Genomic DNA, 19327 nt, shown 5'->3' on the forward strand with positions numbered 1-19327 from the left:
CAAAGGGAGAGCTGCGGACGGACCCTCGAGGAGGAGGAGGAGAGTCAACAGCTGACAGGGGAGCACTACGGCTGCTGGAGCTGGTGGGACTCCTGATGATGATGAGGAGGAGGAGGAGGAGGAGGAGGAGGAGGACAAGGTGGTGCTGCTTGTGGAAAAACTAAAAAAGGAAGCGCTACTACTGCTGCTACTACTGGGATTGCTGATGATGAAAGTGGTGGAGGAGGAGGAGGAGGAGGAAGAGGTGGTGGTGGTGGTAGTGATGGTAAAACTAAAAAAAAGGAAGCACTACTACTGCTGCTGGGAATACAGATGATTATGGATGAGGAGGAGGAGGAGGAGGAGGAGGAGGTGGTGGTGGTAAAACTAAAAAAAGGAAGCACTACTACTGCTGCTGGGATTGCTGATGATGATGGTGGTGGAGTAGGAGGAGGAGGAGGTGGTGTTTGTGGTAAAACTAAAGAAAGAAAGCACTACTGCTGCTGCTGGGATTGATGCTGATGGTGATGGTGGAGGAGGATAAGGAGGAGGTGGAGTTGGTGCTGGTGATGGTGGTGGAAAAGGAAGCACTACTACTGCTGCTACTGCTGGGTTTGCTGATGATGATGGTGGGGGAGGTGGTGGAGGAGAAGGTGGAGGAGGAGGTGGTGATGGTAAAACAAAAAAAAGGAAGCACTACTACTGCTGCTGCTGCTGCTTATGATGATGGTGATGTTGGTGGTGGTGGAGGAGGAGGAGGTGGTGCTGATGGCAATAGTAAAGGAGTTAGGAGACCTTTAGAGACTTACGGTTACCTCTAAATCTCCCAATCCATGGCTGAGTTACCCTTGAGAAAGGCACCTAACCTCCCAATAGCTCCAGGGGCTGTAAACAATACGCTGCAACATAACTCTAAGTTGAAAAGCTTGAAAGCTTAAAAGCGTGTACTAGTGTCATTTAATGTATATATTTAATGATGATAATCGTGATGGTGATGGAAGAGGAGGCGGAAGAGCACATGAGGTGCAAAGGCAGCCTGCGAGGCAGGCAAGCAGGCAGGCACAGTGATAAGGCTGAAAATAATGCTGGTTGTGGTGGCACTGGTGAGAAACGTGCACAGGAAAGCACGACGACTGCCACTGCCAATGATGGTGGTGGGGTAAGGATGAGGCTGCCACGGGCTGCACAGGCAAGCTGGCAGACAGGCAACAAGCATGGTGCTGGCGCTAAAAATAAAGCTGGTTGTGGCACTGTTGGCGAGAGGGGTGCACATTAAAGCACTACCACTGCTAATGATGGTGGCGGTGGTGGAAGGAGGAGAGGGTGTAAAGGAAAAAATAATAATTCTTGGGCCGTCTTTTTTATTTGTGATTTTTTTATACACCAGGACTTTCCAGGTCAGTGGACCCTTTCCTCATATTTCCCGAGGATACCTTTTCTCAGGGGGGGAAAAAACTACAGTAGGGTGTGTGGTCTTCAGCCCGTCTCAGTTGAGAGGCAGTACAGTACATGCAATGGAGGCTGTAGAGGAAGAGCATTGCTAAGCAGATTAACCTGCCCCCCTGTGCCTGTGCCTGTGGCTGTGCCTGTGGCTGTGCCGGGCTCGACCGGGAGAGGACAGAACCGGCCACCACCTGCGCCTCTCAGTTGCATACTAGGGGTGTAAATCACAGCCTCCACGACAATACAATTCAATATCGATATCTTATTATTTGATGCGATGCATTTCCTTGCTGGAGCAATAAAAATCACTTGCAAAGTGGAGCACACAGACCAAGACTACATCAAAAGACGAATGCACTTATTTGTCGTCGGTGTGTACAGGCAATTCTCTGTTTTCGGGTGTTACACCAACTCTCTCTTGGGCACGCCCTGCTAGCACACCAGGATTGCAGGTGGAGGCAGGCAAACTTGGGTGGAGGGTGACCCACTTGTGATGGGTCGTGTTTATCTGGCTGGATTACGCAGCTTTATCTGTCAGCCTGGGAGCTTTTCAGAGGAGTGTGGGGGGGGGGGGGGGGGGGGGTGGCTTGGGTGTGGGGTGGGGGGAGGAGAGGAGAGGAGAGAAGAAGGGGGTGTTGGGTGTGGTGTGCTGTGGTGTGGGGAGAGGAGAGAGCAAAGGAGAGAGCAAAGGAGAGAGGGGGTTGGGTGTGGTGTGGTGTGGGTTGGGGTGAGGAGAAGAGGGGAGCAGAGGAGGGGAGGGGAGGAGAGAGGAGAGTTGAGAATGAGTTGTGGCTTAGGTGTGGTGTGGGGAGAGGAGAGGAGAGGACAAAAGCAGAGAGGAAAGGAGAGGAAAGGAGAGGAAAGGAGAGGAGAGGAGGAGAGAGGTGTGTGCTGTGGTGTGGGGTGGGTTGAGGTGAGGTGAGGAGAAGAACTGAAGGAGGAGAGGAGAGAGCGAAGGGGGGGGGGGGAGGTTGGTTGTGTGGTGTGGTGTGGTGTGGAGGGGAGGGGAGGAGGGGAAGAGAGGAGAGGAGGGTTGAAAATAAGATGTGGCTTGGCTGTACTGTGGGTTGGGTTGGGTTGGGGGGGTGGGGTGAGGAGAAGAGAGGAGGAGAGGAGAGGAGGAGGAGAGGGGAGGACAGGAGAGGAGAGGAGGAGGAGAGAGAGGAGAGGAGAGGAGGAGGAGAGAGAGGAGAGGAGAGGAGAGGAGAGGAGGAGAGAGGGAGGTTGAGTGTGAGGTGGATAAGTCATCACTGTGTTGTTCTGTGTTGTACACTTCCCTTATTAATATCCTAACAGCCGGCTGATCTCTCTCTCCCAACACCAAGAGTTTATAGGTTATCGCTGCTCACATCTAGAGGTTAATCTGTTATGTTGGAGAAGGTGTGATCAGGATCTGACTGCTCAGAGCCAGTGGTGAGGTACAGGGCAGGGCAGCAACCTGTACGTACAAACCTGATCAAGACAGGTGGGATCACTGGGAATCACACCTGCGGCTCAGTAGGTGCCAGGAGTGTGTTAATCTGTATATGAAACGTGTGTGTGTGTGTGTGTGTGTGTGTGTGTGTGTGTGTGTGTGTGTGTGTGTGTGTGTGTGTGTGTGTGTGTGTGTGTGTGTGTGTGTGTGTGTGTGTGTGTGTGTGTGTGTGTGTGTGTGTGTGTGTGTTTCTATTTATGCCTGTTTGGAGTTGAGGTGGCCTGTGTGTGTGTGTGTGTGTGTGTGTGTGTGTGTGTGTGTGTGTGTGTGTGTGTGTGTGTGTGTGTGTGTGTGTGTGTGTGTGTGGTGTTTGCATGTGTGTTTCTATTTATGCCTGTTTGGAGTTGAGGTGTGAGTGTGAGTGTGAGTGTGAGTGTGAGTGTGAGTGTGAGTGTGAGTGTGAGTGTGAGTGTGAGTGTGAGTGTGTGTGTGAGTGTGAGTGTGAGTGTGAGTGTATGGCGGCGTGGGAGCATTTTAACCACACATTACAGGAAACCGCCACCGGGGCACGAAAAGACCAACTCAGCAATCAAAGAAAGGCAGGGGGAAGGGGAGGGGAAAAAAGAAAAGGCCAAAAACAACACAAAACAAAACAAAACAAACAGCTAGAGAGCCAGGCCCAGCCCGGCCCAGCCCAGCCCAGCCCTCCCACCTCCCTCTATTTCCCCCTGCTCTTCATCCTCATCCGCTTCCTACACACCACAACATCCATAGCCTCAGCGAATGAATGCTACGGACTCCACACTCACTTCTATTGACCCGGTCGGCTCCTCTGGGCCCTCCCATGATATTGTATGCTTTCCCCCACGTTTGCTCCACCCGCTGTATGTAGTGGCTAATTAAAATGCCTAATGACTGACAGTGATTGGCACCGCACGACCACGGGTGGAGCATTCGGAGGGGAAAACATGCAGTTGTATGGGCGGGCCAGAGGTGCCGACTGGGTCAATACTGCTAGATCACATTACCGCAGCTGCACAGATGGGTAGAGATCTTGTCGACTTATTAACCGGTTGTTGATTTCACATAGTCATATTAGTATATGTAGCCATTCAGTGCAAATAAACGAAACAAATGGAAGTCTCATTAAAAATGCACAGAGAGGGTTCCGTTTTCAAAACGAAATATCGTCAGCATTCAGTTTAAGTCAAGGTCTAGAACGGTGGTGCTCAAACTGTGGTCCGCGTACCACTAGTGGCACTTGAGGTCTCTGGGACTTCAATTTTTGGTGCATATTTTGATGGCTGAACAGTTTGCTGCAGTATATTATGATGTTGGTTGTCAAGGTGGTACTCGGAAAGCTCAATATTTTCTCAGGTGGTACCTGACACGAAAAGTTTGAGCACCACTGGTGTAGAACATTCGGTTCATTCGGTTTTACGGTGTGGAACAGCGCCCTGCAACCGGAATATTCCCGAAAAACGTCCACATTCAGAACAAATAAGAAATTTATGTGACTCAAGTGCAAATCGAATACTGCCAAAAATTCCATTTAAAATGGAATGGAATATTCCTTGCATGCAATTGCGCTCAATGAGTGAAATATTTGTGCTTGAATTAGCAAGGAGCTCCTGAGGACAACAGAGGGAAACTGTACTGTCCCCAAATGCTCCATAGAGCTCCTAAGTCATGCCCCTACATGGGGCACAAGATTGAAAAAAGACACATTTGTTTTTGCTTTTTTCTTTCTTGGGTCCCATGGAGGGGCATGCCTTGGGCTCTCCTTAGGACGAGCTGGGAAATATTGCTGGGGAGGTGTGTCCCGCTCTCTCAACACACACACACACACACACGCAGACACACGCAGAAACACACACACACACACACACACACGCACACACACACACGCAGACACACGCAGACACACGCAGACACACGCAGAAACACACACACACACACACACACGCACGCACGCACGCACGCACCTCTACTAAGCCCTCCTTCATAAAAAAGAAAAGGGTGATTGAAGGCACATAAGCTGAGCACAGAGAGGCGGAAGCAGACAAGAGGAAATGGGAGTGTTGTAGTCAGTCCCCTGCAAATGGTTTGTGTACAATTCACCATGATGACAAGCCAAAATTGCATTCGAATTTCAGAAACACAAAAATTAAGAATGGTCTCTGTGAGTACAGTGGAATAGGCAAATGCATTCATATGCTACAGAGAGTAGAAAAAAAAGGTGTCAATGCAATTCCCCTCTGTATGTACAAATATCTATGCGGTCGCTGTCTGTATAGGCCATTTATAAAACATGTGTTAAGCAAAATCAAAGGCCTACTAGGTCCTTATTACAATCAATAATAAAGGCTATATTAACAACAACAAAATTGTCAAACAAATAATTGATTCTACTTAACTCACATCTACTTAGTAACTTATACAGAGAGTTAGGCCACTATCGGTGGCCAGCATGATGGTGAAACCTAAATAAAGTGTTAGCAAAAAAACACATCAGTATGGTTGAATAAAGTAGCTAGAGTAATGAAAATACTTACGCTGTGTGGTACACACACACACACACACACACACACACACACACACACACACACACACACACACACACACACACACACACACACACACACACACACACACACACACACACACACACACACACACACACACACACACACACACAACTACTTAGCAAAAAAAAAACACATCAGTAGGCTGAATAAAGCAGCTGGAGTAAATAAAATACTCACGCTGTACACGGCAGCGACTCCTGGCTGTGTGGGGAAGATTCTGTCGTCTAGCGGTGGCTGAACTCTTGGGATCCTAGGGTGCAACGCATTAAGGAAAACTCTGGAGCGGAACTCATTTAAGGTCAAATGTCAACAAGGTGGGAAGAGAACACAAAACACACAAACAAACAGGACAACCATATACATAGAAATATACATACACAGTCTATCTATAGTCTACTGTAGCTCCACACACATTCTATCTAGCTATATAGTTTAATTACACACACATACTATATCTATCAATCCATCAATTTCCTGTATGAACTACATGTACATGAATTCACATAGCATGTAGACTTCTTCTCCTAGTTCTAGTACTTGAGAAATTGAAATCTCTAATCTTAATTTATTAAGCAGACAATTTAAAACGGAGATAATTTAAGTACAATCATAAAACTAAATGTATTTCTTCTATAAAATGCAGAGCTGGTTTCTCAAGTAGATGAGCAACATTTTAACATTTCTTGAAATAAAAATTCTTGTTAGGAGTATAATTTTTCTCCAACATGTAACATTGTGTCAAACATTAAACAATTCACTGCAGTACAACCCTTCCGTGCCTTAATGCCACTGTTTGGAAGTGGCTAGGTAACCCAACAGCAGTGGTCCAGTCTATCTCCCTGGGCAAACAAAGCACGGGAGAAGGTCGGAAACGCTGGTTGTACTGTAACTGTACAGGCATAAACACAGCAGGCCGGCCAGGCCGGGGAGCAAAAATGGAAACTTTTCGCCTTTTCTCCCCACTCCACTCCACTCCCCCACTGACACATTTTCCACCTGGACTTTCCTCCTCCTTGGTCACTCATCCCTACAATGGCTCAGCTCCCTCGACACCCCACCCACAGACAGACCCAGTGTGTGCTACAATCAATCTCTATGAACACGAACGCACGCGCGCACACACGCACACGCGCGCACACACACACACACACACACACATTTTATTCTATCTGTGGTTCTATCCACCCCTCCTATGTGCACACTCACTCGCTCGCTCGAGCTGGTTCTGAGCACGTTTTTGTTTTTTTTCCTGACCCTAAGAAGAAAGGAAGACAAAAAAAGACCATAACAGACCAAAAGTGCCAAAGCAGGGATGAAGAAAGGAGGGAGGGGCAGTGTGTATTGTGCTGTGCTGAGTGGACAGGAATTCACAGGGTTGTCAAGGCATGCCTGCTCCCATTTACACACACACACACACACACACACACACACACACACACACACACACACACACACACACACACACACACACACACACACACACACACACACACACACACACACCATCACCACCACAGCAAACAACACTAGGTCCGCTGCTGCTGCTGCTGCTACTGTTACTCTCTGCCAAAGTATACTGCAATATGGCATCGCTCTTTTCCTCCTCTGCCGCACCCACCACCTCTAATTCACGAATTAATGTAATTAATTAAGACTCTCTCACAAACACACACAGTGCCTAAGGAGTGTCTGAGCTGAAGCAACAGTAACTGGTTTGATCATCATCCAAGCCTTCCGCTGTTCTATCAGTGAGACCACTTCCAAATTATGAATCTGGAATCTGGGTGCAAAAAGAATAGACGTCACGAGAGTTCAAGTCAACTGGCAGGTGAATGAAGTGATTTAAGAGTGACAGTGACAAAGCCCAACCAAGGTCATTTCCCAATCCTCCCCCGTCTCTCTCTCCCCCCACCACCCGTTTCCTGTCTGTGCTTCACTGTCCTGTCAAGAATAAACATGAAAAGACCCCCAAAAAATACTTAAAACAAAGAAGTGACAGTGACATGACTCGTGCCCTCGGCCCATATGCCCTGCTACAGTATTTTAGGTATGGCATTGGCAGGCCGACTGTGCCCCAACAGAGAAGAGGGGCTTGCTGAGGAAGGGGAATAGGACATGCCTCTACCATGTCGTTCAATGACTCATTCATTCATTCATTCATATTACTAAGGACAGTAGTAAAGTCACAAAAAGGAGCCTCAGTACAAACTGATTTCCAGCAGGTTCTTCCATAGAAGGGTGGACCTGACTGGGCTGGGCTGGACTGGAGGAGACAGGGCTGGGCTGGGCTGGGCTGGGCTGGACTGGAGGAGACAGGGCTGGGCTGGGCTGGGCTGGGCTGGGCTGTCCACCTCCACCCTCACTACCAGCCTGTAGCAACCAACCAACAAACCATGCAGCCGGCCGCCCAACCACCCGGCCACAGAACCCTCACAACTGGACCATTGTTCTGATAGGCCCTCGGCCTTCAGTGCTCTCCCTTTCTTCCTGGTGGGACAGGCATTCCTGTCTCCCAGGGAATGGAGCGGCCGGGAAGTGCAGGGAAGGGTAAGGGATTGGGAATGCTCCAGGGAGGCTGAGGAGAAGTACACACGGCACTGCTAAGCATGGAGCCTGGACCACTGCCAGAAATAAAAGCCAAGATTATTGGATTTAGGATTTGCATTTATTTTAGCACAGGTTGCTGAGCTATGACTCTACACTCGTACACTCTACACTCCACCCCCTGTGTCTATCTCCCCACCCATCACTCTCTCTCTCTCTCACTCACTCACTCACTCACTCACTCACTCACTCACTCACTCACTCACTCACGCTCTTGCTCTCTCTCTTTCAAGATTGGTGTATAGGTAAATGGTTCAGACCTGCTTAGTCCTCTGAGGAGCACAGTGTGTCTATGAGTAAATTACGTCTATCCACACCAGGCCAGGCTGTGGCATCACAGAATAGCAACAAGAAGCAAGATCAGATGCAGACCAGAGGATATCATTTTCCTGAGAGAGAGAGAGAGAGAGAGAGAGAGAGAGAGAGAGAGAGAGAGAGAGAGAGAGAGAGAGAGAGAAAATGTGTGGCTTTCCACACCAATGCACCATTTAAGTTGACCAATACAGGCAAGCCCAAGTGCATCCATATGCACTTCAGTGCAGTAGTACCTTGCTCGAGATGTGTGAAGAATAGGGCTGTAAAGATACACTCAACTCACGATTCGGTTCGTATCATGATTTTTAAACAACGGTTCGATACACCTCACGATTTCTGAAATGTATCTCCATTGAAGCTTGGAAACACTATCACATCAAATCATAAGGTTGTTTTATGTTTTTTGTTTCTAATGGGTAACAAAACTTCGAAAGGGCGTATCACGATACTGCCTCCTTGTATCACGATACAGTATCGTGACTCTGAGTATCACGATTTCTCGGTTCGATACAATATCGTTACAGCCCTAGTGAAGAAAGGAGTGAAATTAATTGCAGCGCAAAACGGAATGGACACTCAATGACTATGAATGGAGGAAAAATACACTTTGCTTTGACGTCTCAGAGGGAGACAGACAAACCGTGTGGTTATGAAACTTGCTATGTTTGCAGCAGCTCCTTATGCTGCCACTTGCACGATGTTTAGTCCAGGGACTCAGAAGCACAAGCTCAAATCTGATCTGAACTGAGCTGAGCAGAAGGTTTCAGTGCTGGTGGTCCCGGACACTGAAGGGTGGCAATCGGCAAAGGACCGTGTCCAGAATCTCAGCTCTGCATGCAAAGAGGCCAGGTCTTTGTCTTGTGCAAGCACACACAAACACACACACACACGCGCGCGCACACACACACACACACACACACAGTAGCCCACCACTGAGGCAGAAAGAGGACACACACACACACACACACACACACACACACACACACACACACACACACACACACACACACACACACACACACACACACACACACACACACACACACACACACACACACACACACACACACACACACACACACACAACTGGCCATACTAACAGCTAGTCTTATATGTCCCTAGAAGCTAAGCTAAGCAACTGATAGCAATCCATAGTACAGCAGCCAAAGAAAGACCAAATAACTTAAACCCAACAGAAGCCCCCCAAAAAAGTCAAATTCATATGACTACAGTAAGTTCAGGACTGGAAACTCTTCATGATGATGAACTCTCAATGATGTAATTGAACTACTGTCGTGTACTGCCAAGAAATACAAAGAGCACGCAGTAAACATACCACTGATTAATGTGACCCCCGTGTAACGGAGGCCAACTAGCAGAGTTTGGCATGGAACGTTGATGAGGTGGCAAGTTCGGGTCCCGAGGGGGACGAACTGTGCAGGAACACCTCTGTCACAGTGGTGCCGTGACCCGGATGGGAGTGAGGTTTAGGGGGGAGAGTGTAACGGAGGCCAACTACGTAGCAGAGTTCGGCGTGGAACGCTAGTAAAACCTCCCTCCCGAAGCCTCAATACAGTGCAGTAGTGTTGGGCTATCGGACCGGCCCTTTAGCTCAGCGGGCTCGTACTGTGTCTCCCATTGCCAAACCGATGTAAAGTGAAAGTGAAAGTGAAAGCCCATTGGGAAACTCCAACTCCCATTGTCATTGTGACACAGCACTCCACAGCACACAAGTGAACACTGCACACTGCACACAACGAAATTTCATTTATGCCTCACCCGTGCAAGGGGGCAGCCCTCAGTGGCGCCCCATGGGGAGCAGTGCGGTGGGACGGTATCATGCTCAGGGTACCTCAGTCATGGAGGAGGATGGGGGAGAGCACTGGTTGATTACTCCCCCCACCAACCTGGCGGGTTGGGAGTCGAACCGGCAACCTCTGGGATGCAAGTCTGACGCCCTAACCGCTCACCCATGACTGCCCATGTAGTTGACGAGGTGGCAGATTCGCGCCGAAAGGGGGACAAACTGCAGGAACACCTACGTCACACCCGCCCCAACACCGTAAACGTCTGTGGATAAACGCATCTGCTGCCGAGTGAATGAATAATATATGTGGAGTTGACACCTCCTCATCTCACTTGACTTGAACGTCCCTCCTTACACCAACCACAAGCCAAGTGTCATACTACAACAACCAGTGTTTGGTACCACCCATTAAGGGAGTTCTAAAATCATTAAGCCAGAGTACACTACGTAGATAAGTTGACAGTGGCTAAATGGCAAAAGGCTACGACTCTAGGGGTCAATATCGTATTACTTCAATTGGGCTGATGAGCTTCTTTCCTCTACTCTGTGGAATGCGTGGCCCTTTCCAAGGGAAACAGAGCAACTACGCACACAGCAGCAGTGTATGTGATGGGCACATGTTCATAAGCACCTATGAGCCAGATATACATGTTCATTCCTAATAGAATATCAGATGGTGGTGGAGACCTCACACATGCACACACACACGTAGTAGACTCACTCACGTAGTAGACTTGTAGACTTGTCAGAACGATTCTAAGATTTCAAAATGCACGTCTGCTCCTCTCGAGTTTTTAAGCAGATTCTCAACCTTCACTGACTAGGGTCAATAGAATCACACAAACATGCCCAAGGACAAAAATACCACCACTCATCTGCTAGTCAAATCTATAAACCTCTAAGTTCATCACTACTATCAGCTTCTATCTAAGTTGAATTCAGTTCCTGTTGAATGCAATTTGATCTGGGATAGGGATTTATCGTGTTCTTGAAAGGGAGCCATATGCATTGCAGATTAAGGGTATGCCGGCCACCTTTCCCACCTCCATGTAACTGCATCAGTTCAGTTTACATGAGACGGTGGTGAATAATTAAAACAGATTCAGGATAGTACCTGGTTTCAGGTCTTTTTTAGGCCTTTAAAATAACTGCTTGATAACAGAGAGGACCACAAAGGACAACTGCAGGATTACCTAAACTGTAGCTGTAAATATTCACAATTGTCTGGGCAAACAGTGAATTGGCAAACATGTCGCATTCACAGCCGCTTCAGTAAATTTGCCTGCATTGCACACTTGGAAAATCTGCCACTTCATTGATATCTTGCGTAAATGGTGCTGCTGCTGCACACAGCCTGCAATTCTGTACAACTTAATGTCATGACTTCAATATCCCGGGATGCTTATGCATGCGTCACTTACTTAAAAGAAATAGAATACACATAGCTATGCATTGCAATGACAGGAGTCCCAGGCAGTCAACATCAGTTAAACGCAGGAGGTGGGGGAGGATGGGATAATAATGCGCTGGGAGGGAGTACCCGACATTCCGACCCGGCGAAATGCACTAACTGCTACCAGTCAGTGCCTTGTTTCAAAATATGGACCCTAGTCCGCGTAGCTACTCCCAACAGAATATACAATGTATCTTTCCTGTATCCTTGGTTTCTCGAGTATCAATGTGCAGCCAAATAACGAAACAATCTGTAACCACTGAACGCCTGGGATGGCTAGCATGGATGTTAAAGCAAGGTGGATTTCCACCGAAATGATTGGCAGCCGGCTAATCAAGCTTCAATGACAGACTCCACGTAGACCGAAGTGAAAGCCGCAAATCCGCCCAGCTTCTTTTTTAACGCTGCCCTGCAGTTAAGTTTTTTGACTGCAATATAATGTTCATTTCTGTATGGAAAATTTAAATACAACTTCCCATAAAAGTGTTTTCCGAGAAGACATATCGCTGCTACTACACCCTTATCTATTGACAGCGAGCTAAGCTTCCTTCCACAACGAAGGGCATATTACGACATATTTTTTGAAGTTAGTCAAATTTGACAGCTCCATGCAAGGGTTTCCACTCTTGCTGAGTTTACGAATGTTCACACAAAGATCTGTTTGCCTACGTAAAGGACATGGACTTTGGCAAGGCATCGCAGCTAGCGTAGCTTTCTGGCTAACTAATACAAGCCCAACACTTATCAGTTCAAACACTTCCCTTTAATCCTGCGAGTTATCCTTCTTATTCGGCGTCCGAAAAGTGAAAAGGACAGCTTCTCCATTGGCACTAGCGACAGAGGTGTTGTCATTTAAGGATACTGCGTCGGTGGTACTGCAGGCGGCTGCTGAGCGACTGGGGGCCCTGTGAGCGGTACGGTGGTCAGGGTAGCCCGCAGCTGACTCGAGGGAGACGGCCCGGTTCCAGGTCCACTTCCTACAGCAGCAGCTGATTTCGGTACCGCTTTCGGCGGCAAACTCATTGCAAAACGTTGCAAAATAAAATATATACAGTAATAAATAGCTAACTAGTTACTTGTCTAGTTAAAAAATAATACGCATAAAAACTAGCTAGCGAGTTGCGCCAATGCCGGGCCTTTTCTTGTACAAGCAGGTTGCCGGTGGCTAAATGGGGTAGAAAAGCCTTGAAAACTAGCTTAGCTATAGTTTAGCGAGCAATGCTAGCTAGCTAGCGATTATTGTGGTTTATCTTCATTTCGGATGGTAGGGGGCTGTTCCCCCTCCCCGGCCGGGGTTCCCGAGGATCCAGTTCGTTTCCCTTTGCCAGGGTAGTCTTGGCGGTTTCCTCTATGAAAACGGGATAGAAGCGTTTTCCCCGAATGCTATTTTATGAGCCCCTTTTCACTGTGGAGTGAGATTTCGTTCAACATGGCGCTGTGGCCGCCTCCAGCAGTCCGACAGGACGGACCTTTCGTAGAATGTCGGACAGCGTCGGAAAAGCTCGGGATACGAACGCATGTGACCCCAAGCTGTGGTGCACGGCAGGCTGAATGCTGTCTAGAACTAGAACTAGGATCAACGAAAGTAAAGGAAGGGGGACCCCTACTGGCCATTGAAGAGGCACACCAGCGTGATTCTTGAAAGAGGCGCTGAAAGTGTTGCTGAGGTAAGATGTAAGGCCTAAAAATATTATTATAGCCTACTAGTAAAACTATTGCCTAATGATTAGGAAATTGGCTTTACTAGTGTTATAATAATGATTTTGCAAGCACACAAATCTTATTTATTATGTTGCCTGCCTATTTTTTTTACAGCACATCTGCACGGAAATGCACATTAAAACATCAGTGGCATCACACCTGTAGGCTATCTGTGGTCCTTATTACGGTCTGTAGGCTGTAAGCAAAATCAAGGGCCTGTTTACAATTATATAAATACGTAATAAAGGTCTTACTGGTAACACAAGACATTTGTGAATATATGGGAAATTATTGACTTATACTCAAGTCACTTATACAAAAAGGGCATGTGTTACGTTAGTGGGTACAGAGGGACAGTGAGTGACTTATATAGGAGTGATATAGGCTACTTTTTGAAGTACACACACACACACACATGCATGCATGCACACACACATGGACATGTTCAGAAAAGCCCTATGATGCTCTTTATCAAGTTGAAGCACAGTATTACGCTGATTTTGGTCTCATGCAATGCAATTAAAGCAGGGGTGTCACACATACGACCCGCTGGCTGCATCCGGCCCACCTGAGGCCTGAATGTTAAAACAAAAAAATCATGCACCAAAGAAAGATTGACCCTTTATTGAACACAGACAGGGCAGATTTTCACAAGACAAAAGTTTTGTCGCCTATCGAACATAATGTGAAAATGAGCAGATAAGTCACTTCAAAGCACTTCAAATACGCAGATCGGGTGTCATACTTAATCACTGAATCACTCTCACCTATCCAGAAAATCAACTTTGGCCTTAGGTGTATGTTTAGGCTCATTGTAATCATGGAAAGCAACACAATGAAAAACAATGAAGATCAATGAGAGATGGTGACATATTCGCTATTCGTAGAGCAATACATGTTTAACTTCATGATTTAATCAATGATAAAAGCCCTCAAACACCTGCAGCATGCATGCAGCTCCTCATAAGAGCTGTATCCGTAAACCATGTTTCACTTTAGGCACCATTTCTCTTTTTTCATATTCTTCATCTCCAACACCATACAGTTTTGATGCTATCAGTTCTAAAATGGTTGATCTTGGGATCTTGATTTCAGAGTATGAGTCCCATTAGCCTTCATTTTTTGAGACAGGACAGTGGGAGAGACTTCTTTGCTGTTAAAGGTGAAGAAGTTGGAAAAAATACATGGTGCCTAAAGTCAAACATGGTAGGAATACAGCTTTTATGTGGAGCTGCATGCATGCTGCTGGTGTGTGAGGGCTTTTATCATTGATTACATCATGAAGTTAAAAATGTATTGCTCTATGAATAGCCAATATGTCACCATTTCTCATTGAACTCCATTGCTTTCCATGATTACAATGACCCTAAACATACACCTAAGGCCAAAGTTGATTTTCTGGAGAGGTGTGAGTGAATCAGTGATAAAGTATGACACCCGATCTGCGTATTTGAAGACTTTTGAAGTGACTTATCTGCTCATTTTCACATTATGTTCGATAGCCGACAAAACTTTTGTCTCGTGAAAATCTGCCCTGTCTGTGTTCATTAAAGGGTCAATCTTTCTTTGGTGCATGAAATTTATTTTTGTACATACATTTTCATTCGGGAGGGTTGTAGCTTTCATATGAGTGACTTCTGAAGCCAAGTGATTAATTGAAAGTCAGGTTATTAGCTGTTATTCCAAACAGATGGATAGGCGACAACTCTTTTGGAGACGGGTGTACTTTCTACATATTCAACACACGTTTAAAATGTGTTGAATAGTAGTACTGAAAACTAAGCCTCTGGTATAAGTTTTTTTTGTGTTAATATGTTAATAATGCGGCCCGCATGAGGTCACATGGGTTGTATGCGGCCCCTGAACCAAAATGACTTTGACACCCCTGAATTAAAGACAAAACCATTTTAAGTTTGCTTAGTTTTATTAATGCAAAGGAAAACTACATACAACTACACTGATAGAAAATATAATCTAAAATAGCAGGTTTCACATATTTACAAACATGTATAGAGGTACACAGTAGGCCATAAAATACAGACACACAAATATCTAAACCTTTACTTTTACTTCTCTGAGAAGTATGCAAGAAAACCCTGATACAACATACTTGAACTTGAGTACACTTACTTCAGCACACTACGTATAAGAAAAAATAGTAAGTCACTACAGACAAGTAATTCAGACCGGAGAAAACTGAAATCAACAAGCAATTGCTATGCGAACTCTCTGCAGTTTGATAATAAGAATGGCCGCTTGAGATGATGAGGCCATGTGTTGATCTCGGTCCAACTTCAGTTTCTTAGCAGCCGGTGCAAGCGACGTAAGCACAAATCTCGCAGGAGTCCATTTGGAAAGTGACCAGCGCTGTCGACAAACGTGATAAAAGTTATGAGATCACACTTCAACAGTTGCTATTATCTTAATACATTGCCACCCCCACCCACCCCACATTGATCTCCCTTCTGACTGGTGGAGTGGTGTGGGTGTAGAGCACACGTCGTCATATTCAGAAGATAAGCAATGGATGATAGTCACTGCACTTTGAACACTTAAATTACTTCTGTTGATAAAAACAAATCAATACAAAAATAGATCCTCCCGTGAGTTGGTACTGATAAAGGACATTTCCTTACAATTTCAGCGTGGCCTACTGTTATTGCCTGACGAGAAGCTGCATTGGTTTTGTTCATCCCTTTAGATAATCCTGGCCATTCTAATGGGGCCATGGGTTTGTTTACGTTGTTTAAAACATGTTCAAAATGTCATCCCAAAAGTTGTAGTTCTGTCATCAGGTACTGGGAGGTCAAGGATAATGTGACCAACTGCATGCAGGAATTTTCCTATAAAGAGGTACACCATGGTAGTCCCAGGTCAATAGTGCTTATGATTCACGTGCATGGCACATGTGCAATACAGGTAGTCTTGTGATGCTATGTGTATGTCCTGTCTTAAACGAGTCTGGCTCAGGGATGCAAAATGATTTTCAGTTCAAACTGACAATAAAGCGCTATCACATACTGTATCGTATCTTACCCAGTCTGAGGAGAGAGGCGTTGGCGTCTTTGCTCTGGCACACTGGCTGGAGCTCCTGGGGGAAGCCCGGCTGGGTACACATGGCTTTGGGGTTGCCCAGGGCAACGCGGTTCTGCTTCATGGTTGCATCACTGTCCAGGAAATCCTTCAGTTTCTTCACATCTTCCAAGGGGAAGGAGAACTCGCCCTCCTGAATTACGACACAAATAAGAAAATACAAGATACGTACAAGACGTTTAACTGTCACACGCTCAGAGTTTTTCATTTATAAACAATGAAACAATTTGTGCCGAAAAAGTCCCCCCAAAAAGGTGAGGAAAGGTAGAAATTAGACGTCTTCCTCAGAAAAAAGCAGGTATAGAAAAAGTGGATGTGCAATGCAATGCAGTACAAAATGTGATGTGATCACAGCATTATTAATAAATGGAAGAGTGATTCACCTGGTCGACCCAGAACTTACCTGAACCACTACACTTTCAGCTGCCTGGTAGAGAGCCAAGAAGACCAGAGCAAGAGGTATTAGAGTCTTCATGTTGGTCTGACGTCCTTTGTCTGGATGGTTGCTATCTGTGCTGCGTTCCTGACTCGTGATGTGGTGATTTGGTTTACCACACCTCGTCTCGGTGCTTTTAAAGGGTTTGACCTCCTCCCTAATATCTGAATGGGATATGAACATATGATTGGCTCCACTGGGCCTGAGTAAAGGTTTGCCTGGTTAATGATTATTAAACCTAATTTACAACATAATGGCAAGCATATAGACTGTCTGTGCCCCCATACAAAGACAACACTGAAGGTGGTTCGATTATAAAGGCCTACTGGCTATTAATCAATTTAAACATCCTGTTGAAAGGTCAGATTGGCACGTGTGGATCAGTACGCCTTAAAAGTGATAGACTGTGTTTAATTATTCTGTTTCTCCCTTTGAATCAATGTCTGTTTTTTTCTGAATGCTTCAAATTCAGGCCACATTAATTCATTTAATGCTATACGATTTACTTCAAATAAACACTTTCAAAAGAAAAAAACTAAGATACATCAGCTACATTTGTAACTACCATGTAACTCCAATGCATGGCTTCATTGTGATTTTTTACAACTTAACTAAAAAACTTGTCACCCAAAGCCCTCATTAGAAGTATATTGCTTCCTTTCATTACTGATATTTTGTGTTGGCTAAACATGCTCCGAGGTGAAAGAAATAGATGATCATTTCCCCATAGCCGCCATGGGGATTAGAATGCTGTCTTTTGAGGGACGCAAGGTAAAGCCGCTAAGAAGGGATTAGAAGTCTTCCTAAGTTGTCTGGACAAGACCTTTCAAGTCCTCTAATGTCAAATGTCACGCTATGTTAATATTTACTTGTGTTTTTTGTGCAAAAACTGGTTTCTAGAGTCCACTTCTTCAAAAGTGCAATTGAAATTCTACCTTATTTTTAACTTAACTCAATTGCCCTACCTCTCTCTCCTGGGGTAAATGAAAACACCAAGAGGACAGGTCTTGTTTTCATAAAACTATAGATAATGTGCTGAAAGGTAATATATCAGAATGTCGCTTGCTGTATAGTCTGTCAACTGTGGTTATCTGTAAGTCTTTCATTTTGAATTATTGAACACCACAGCATGCAGCAGTGGAAAGACATACATGCAATCCAATTACTGATGATTTAAGCCTGTTAGGTGCACCTTAAATAACATGCGGCTCTTCTTGATGGATTTCCTAGGTAAAGAGAAATATGCTTTCCCCTTTGAAGAGAGCAGGACTGGACTGGGATTTAAAAAAAAACCAGCCTGGGCATTTAGGCTTCCCCCGTCCCCTCAGACAAGTCTACAGTCTACAGTCCTCTACAGTCTGAATATGAACCAATGGGCTGACCCCTCTTAATAGTGGGCCGATCAAAATACCTAAGAGCGCTGGCCCCAGAGGACAGTCGGCCCACTGGGAAAATGCCCTGTGTGCCAGACTACCAGTCCAACCCTGGAAGAGAGCGATAGCAGCTGATAACGAAGACAGATTGACTTGACCTCGGCCTTTCTGAGCTGGGTTGTGAGTGTCAAACGCAGCCAATATGCAGCTAGGCCAGCGCATGTCAATAGGGCCAACATATTCATCACCGTCAGATTGGACTTTTGTAGACATAGCAAACTCACTTTGCAGGCTTTAATCTGCCATGGCAATGGCCGAAAATATTTAAAAATGTGTGAAAAGTTTTTCTAAGAATTTAAAAGTAGAGTGCTTTTAAAGTGTTGCACCATGTATTACTGCTATTTCTGATATTCAGCCATCTTTATCGATAAACCACAGAGAAAATCATATGAAAAGACACAAAACTGTTCTGATGGCATGACATTTCTTCTTTTATTATTACATACATTATAGTTCAGTTATAATACATTTGTGTGTGTGTGTGCGTGTGTGTGTGTGTGCGTGCGTGCGTGCGTGCGTGCGTGCGTGCGTGCGTGCGTGCGTGCGTGTGTGTGTGTGTGTGTGTGTGTGTGTGTGTTGACTGCTGACACAAGCAAATTGCAGAGCATGATAAGAATGATACCAAATACCAACAACCATCAAGTTGCCATATTCACTTGAAGAATGCAGGTATTTAAAATGATAAAAAAACTAACCATCAAAACAGCAAGACCAGCAACACTTTGAAACCATGACTGGACTGCCATGCATAGAAACAACCCCAGGCCGGCCCTGCCGTGGCCAACCGGTAGGGCACTCGCCTGCCATGCGGCTGACCCGGATTCGATTCCCGGCCCGGGTCCTTTGCGACCCCTCCCCATCTCTCTCACAGTTCGCTTCCTGTCCACTTCTCACACTGTCCTGTCGAGTGAAGTCAAAAAAGACCCCAAAAAATAAAATAAAAAAATAAAATAAAATAAAAAGAAAGAAACAACCCAGGCCTCCCTCCATATGCCAGTGAGTGTAATGGCTCCACTAAAGTAAAGTTCACAGCACCCGTTTTGCATTTTCCCGAAATTATT

At 45.7% G+C, this 19327-nt stretch overlaps 2 protein-coding genes across 4 annotated transcripts in view; both read right to left on the bottom strand.

Annotated features, from left to right (window-relative positions):
- Positions 1-13066, bottom strand: part of eif4g3b (eukaryotic translation initiation factor 4 gamma, 3b) — a 90050-nt gene extending 76984 nt beyond the window's left edge. For 2 of the 3 annotated variants that reach the window (XM_063208413.1, XM_063208411.1), the window contains exons 1-2: positions 12466-13065; positions 5602-5701 (exon numbers count right to left, since the gene is read on the bottom strand). In XM_063208413.1, the coding sequence (XP_063064483.1) occupies positions 5602-5701; positions 12466-12626 (261 nt within the window). In that variant the 5' untranslated portion in view covers positions 12627-13065. Of the gene's footprint in view, positions 1-5601; positions 5702-12465 lie in introns of all 3 variants that reach the window. The other variant, XM_063208412.1, reaches the window with a different exon arrangement.
- Positions 13067-15265: 2199 nt separating this feature from the next.
- On the bottom strand, positions 15266-16872 carry LOC134457646 (guanylin-like). The gene is made up of 3 exons (XM_063209648.1): positions 16801-16872; positions 16341-16530; positions 15266-15671 (listed from the first exon to the last, which is right to left on the bottom strand). The coding sequence occupies exons 1-3, from the start codon at positions 16870-16872 to the stop codon at positions 15607-15609; spliced, it is 327 nt and encodes a 108-aa protein (XP_063065718.1). The 3' UTR covers positions 15266-15606.
- Between the last annotated feature and the right edge of the window lie 2455 nt (positions 16873-19327).

Source organism: Engraulis encrasicolus, chromosome 10 (genome assembly GCF_034702125.1).
Source record: "Engraulis encrasicolus isolate BLACKSEA-1 chromosome 10, IST_EnEncr_1.0, whole genome shotgun sequence".
NCBI lineage: Eukaryota > Metazoa > Chordata > Actinopteri > Clupeiformes > Engraulidae > Engraulis > Engraulis encrasicolus.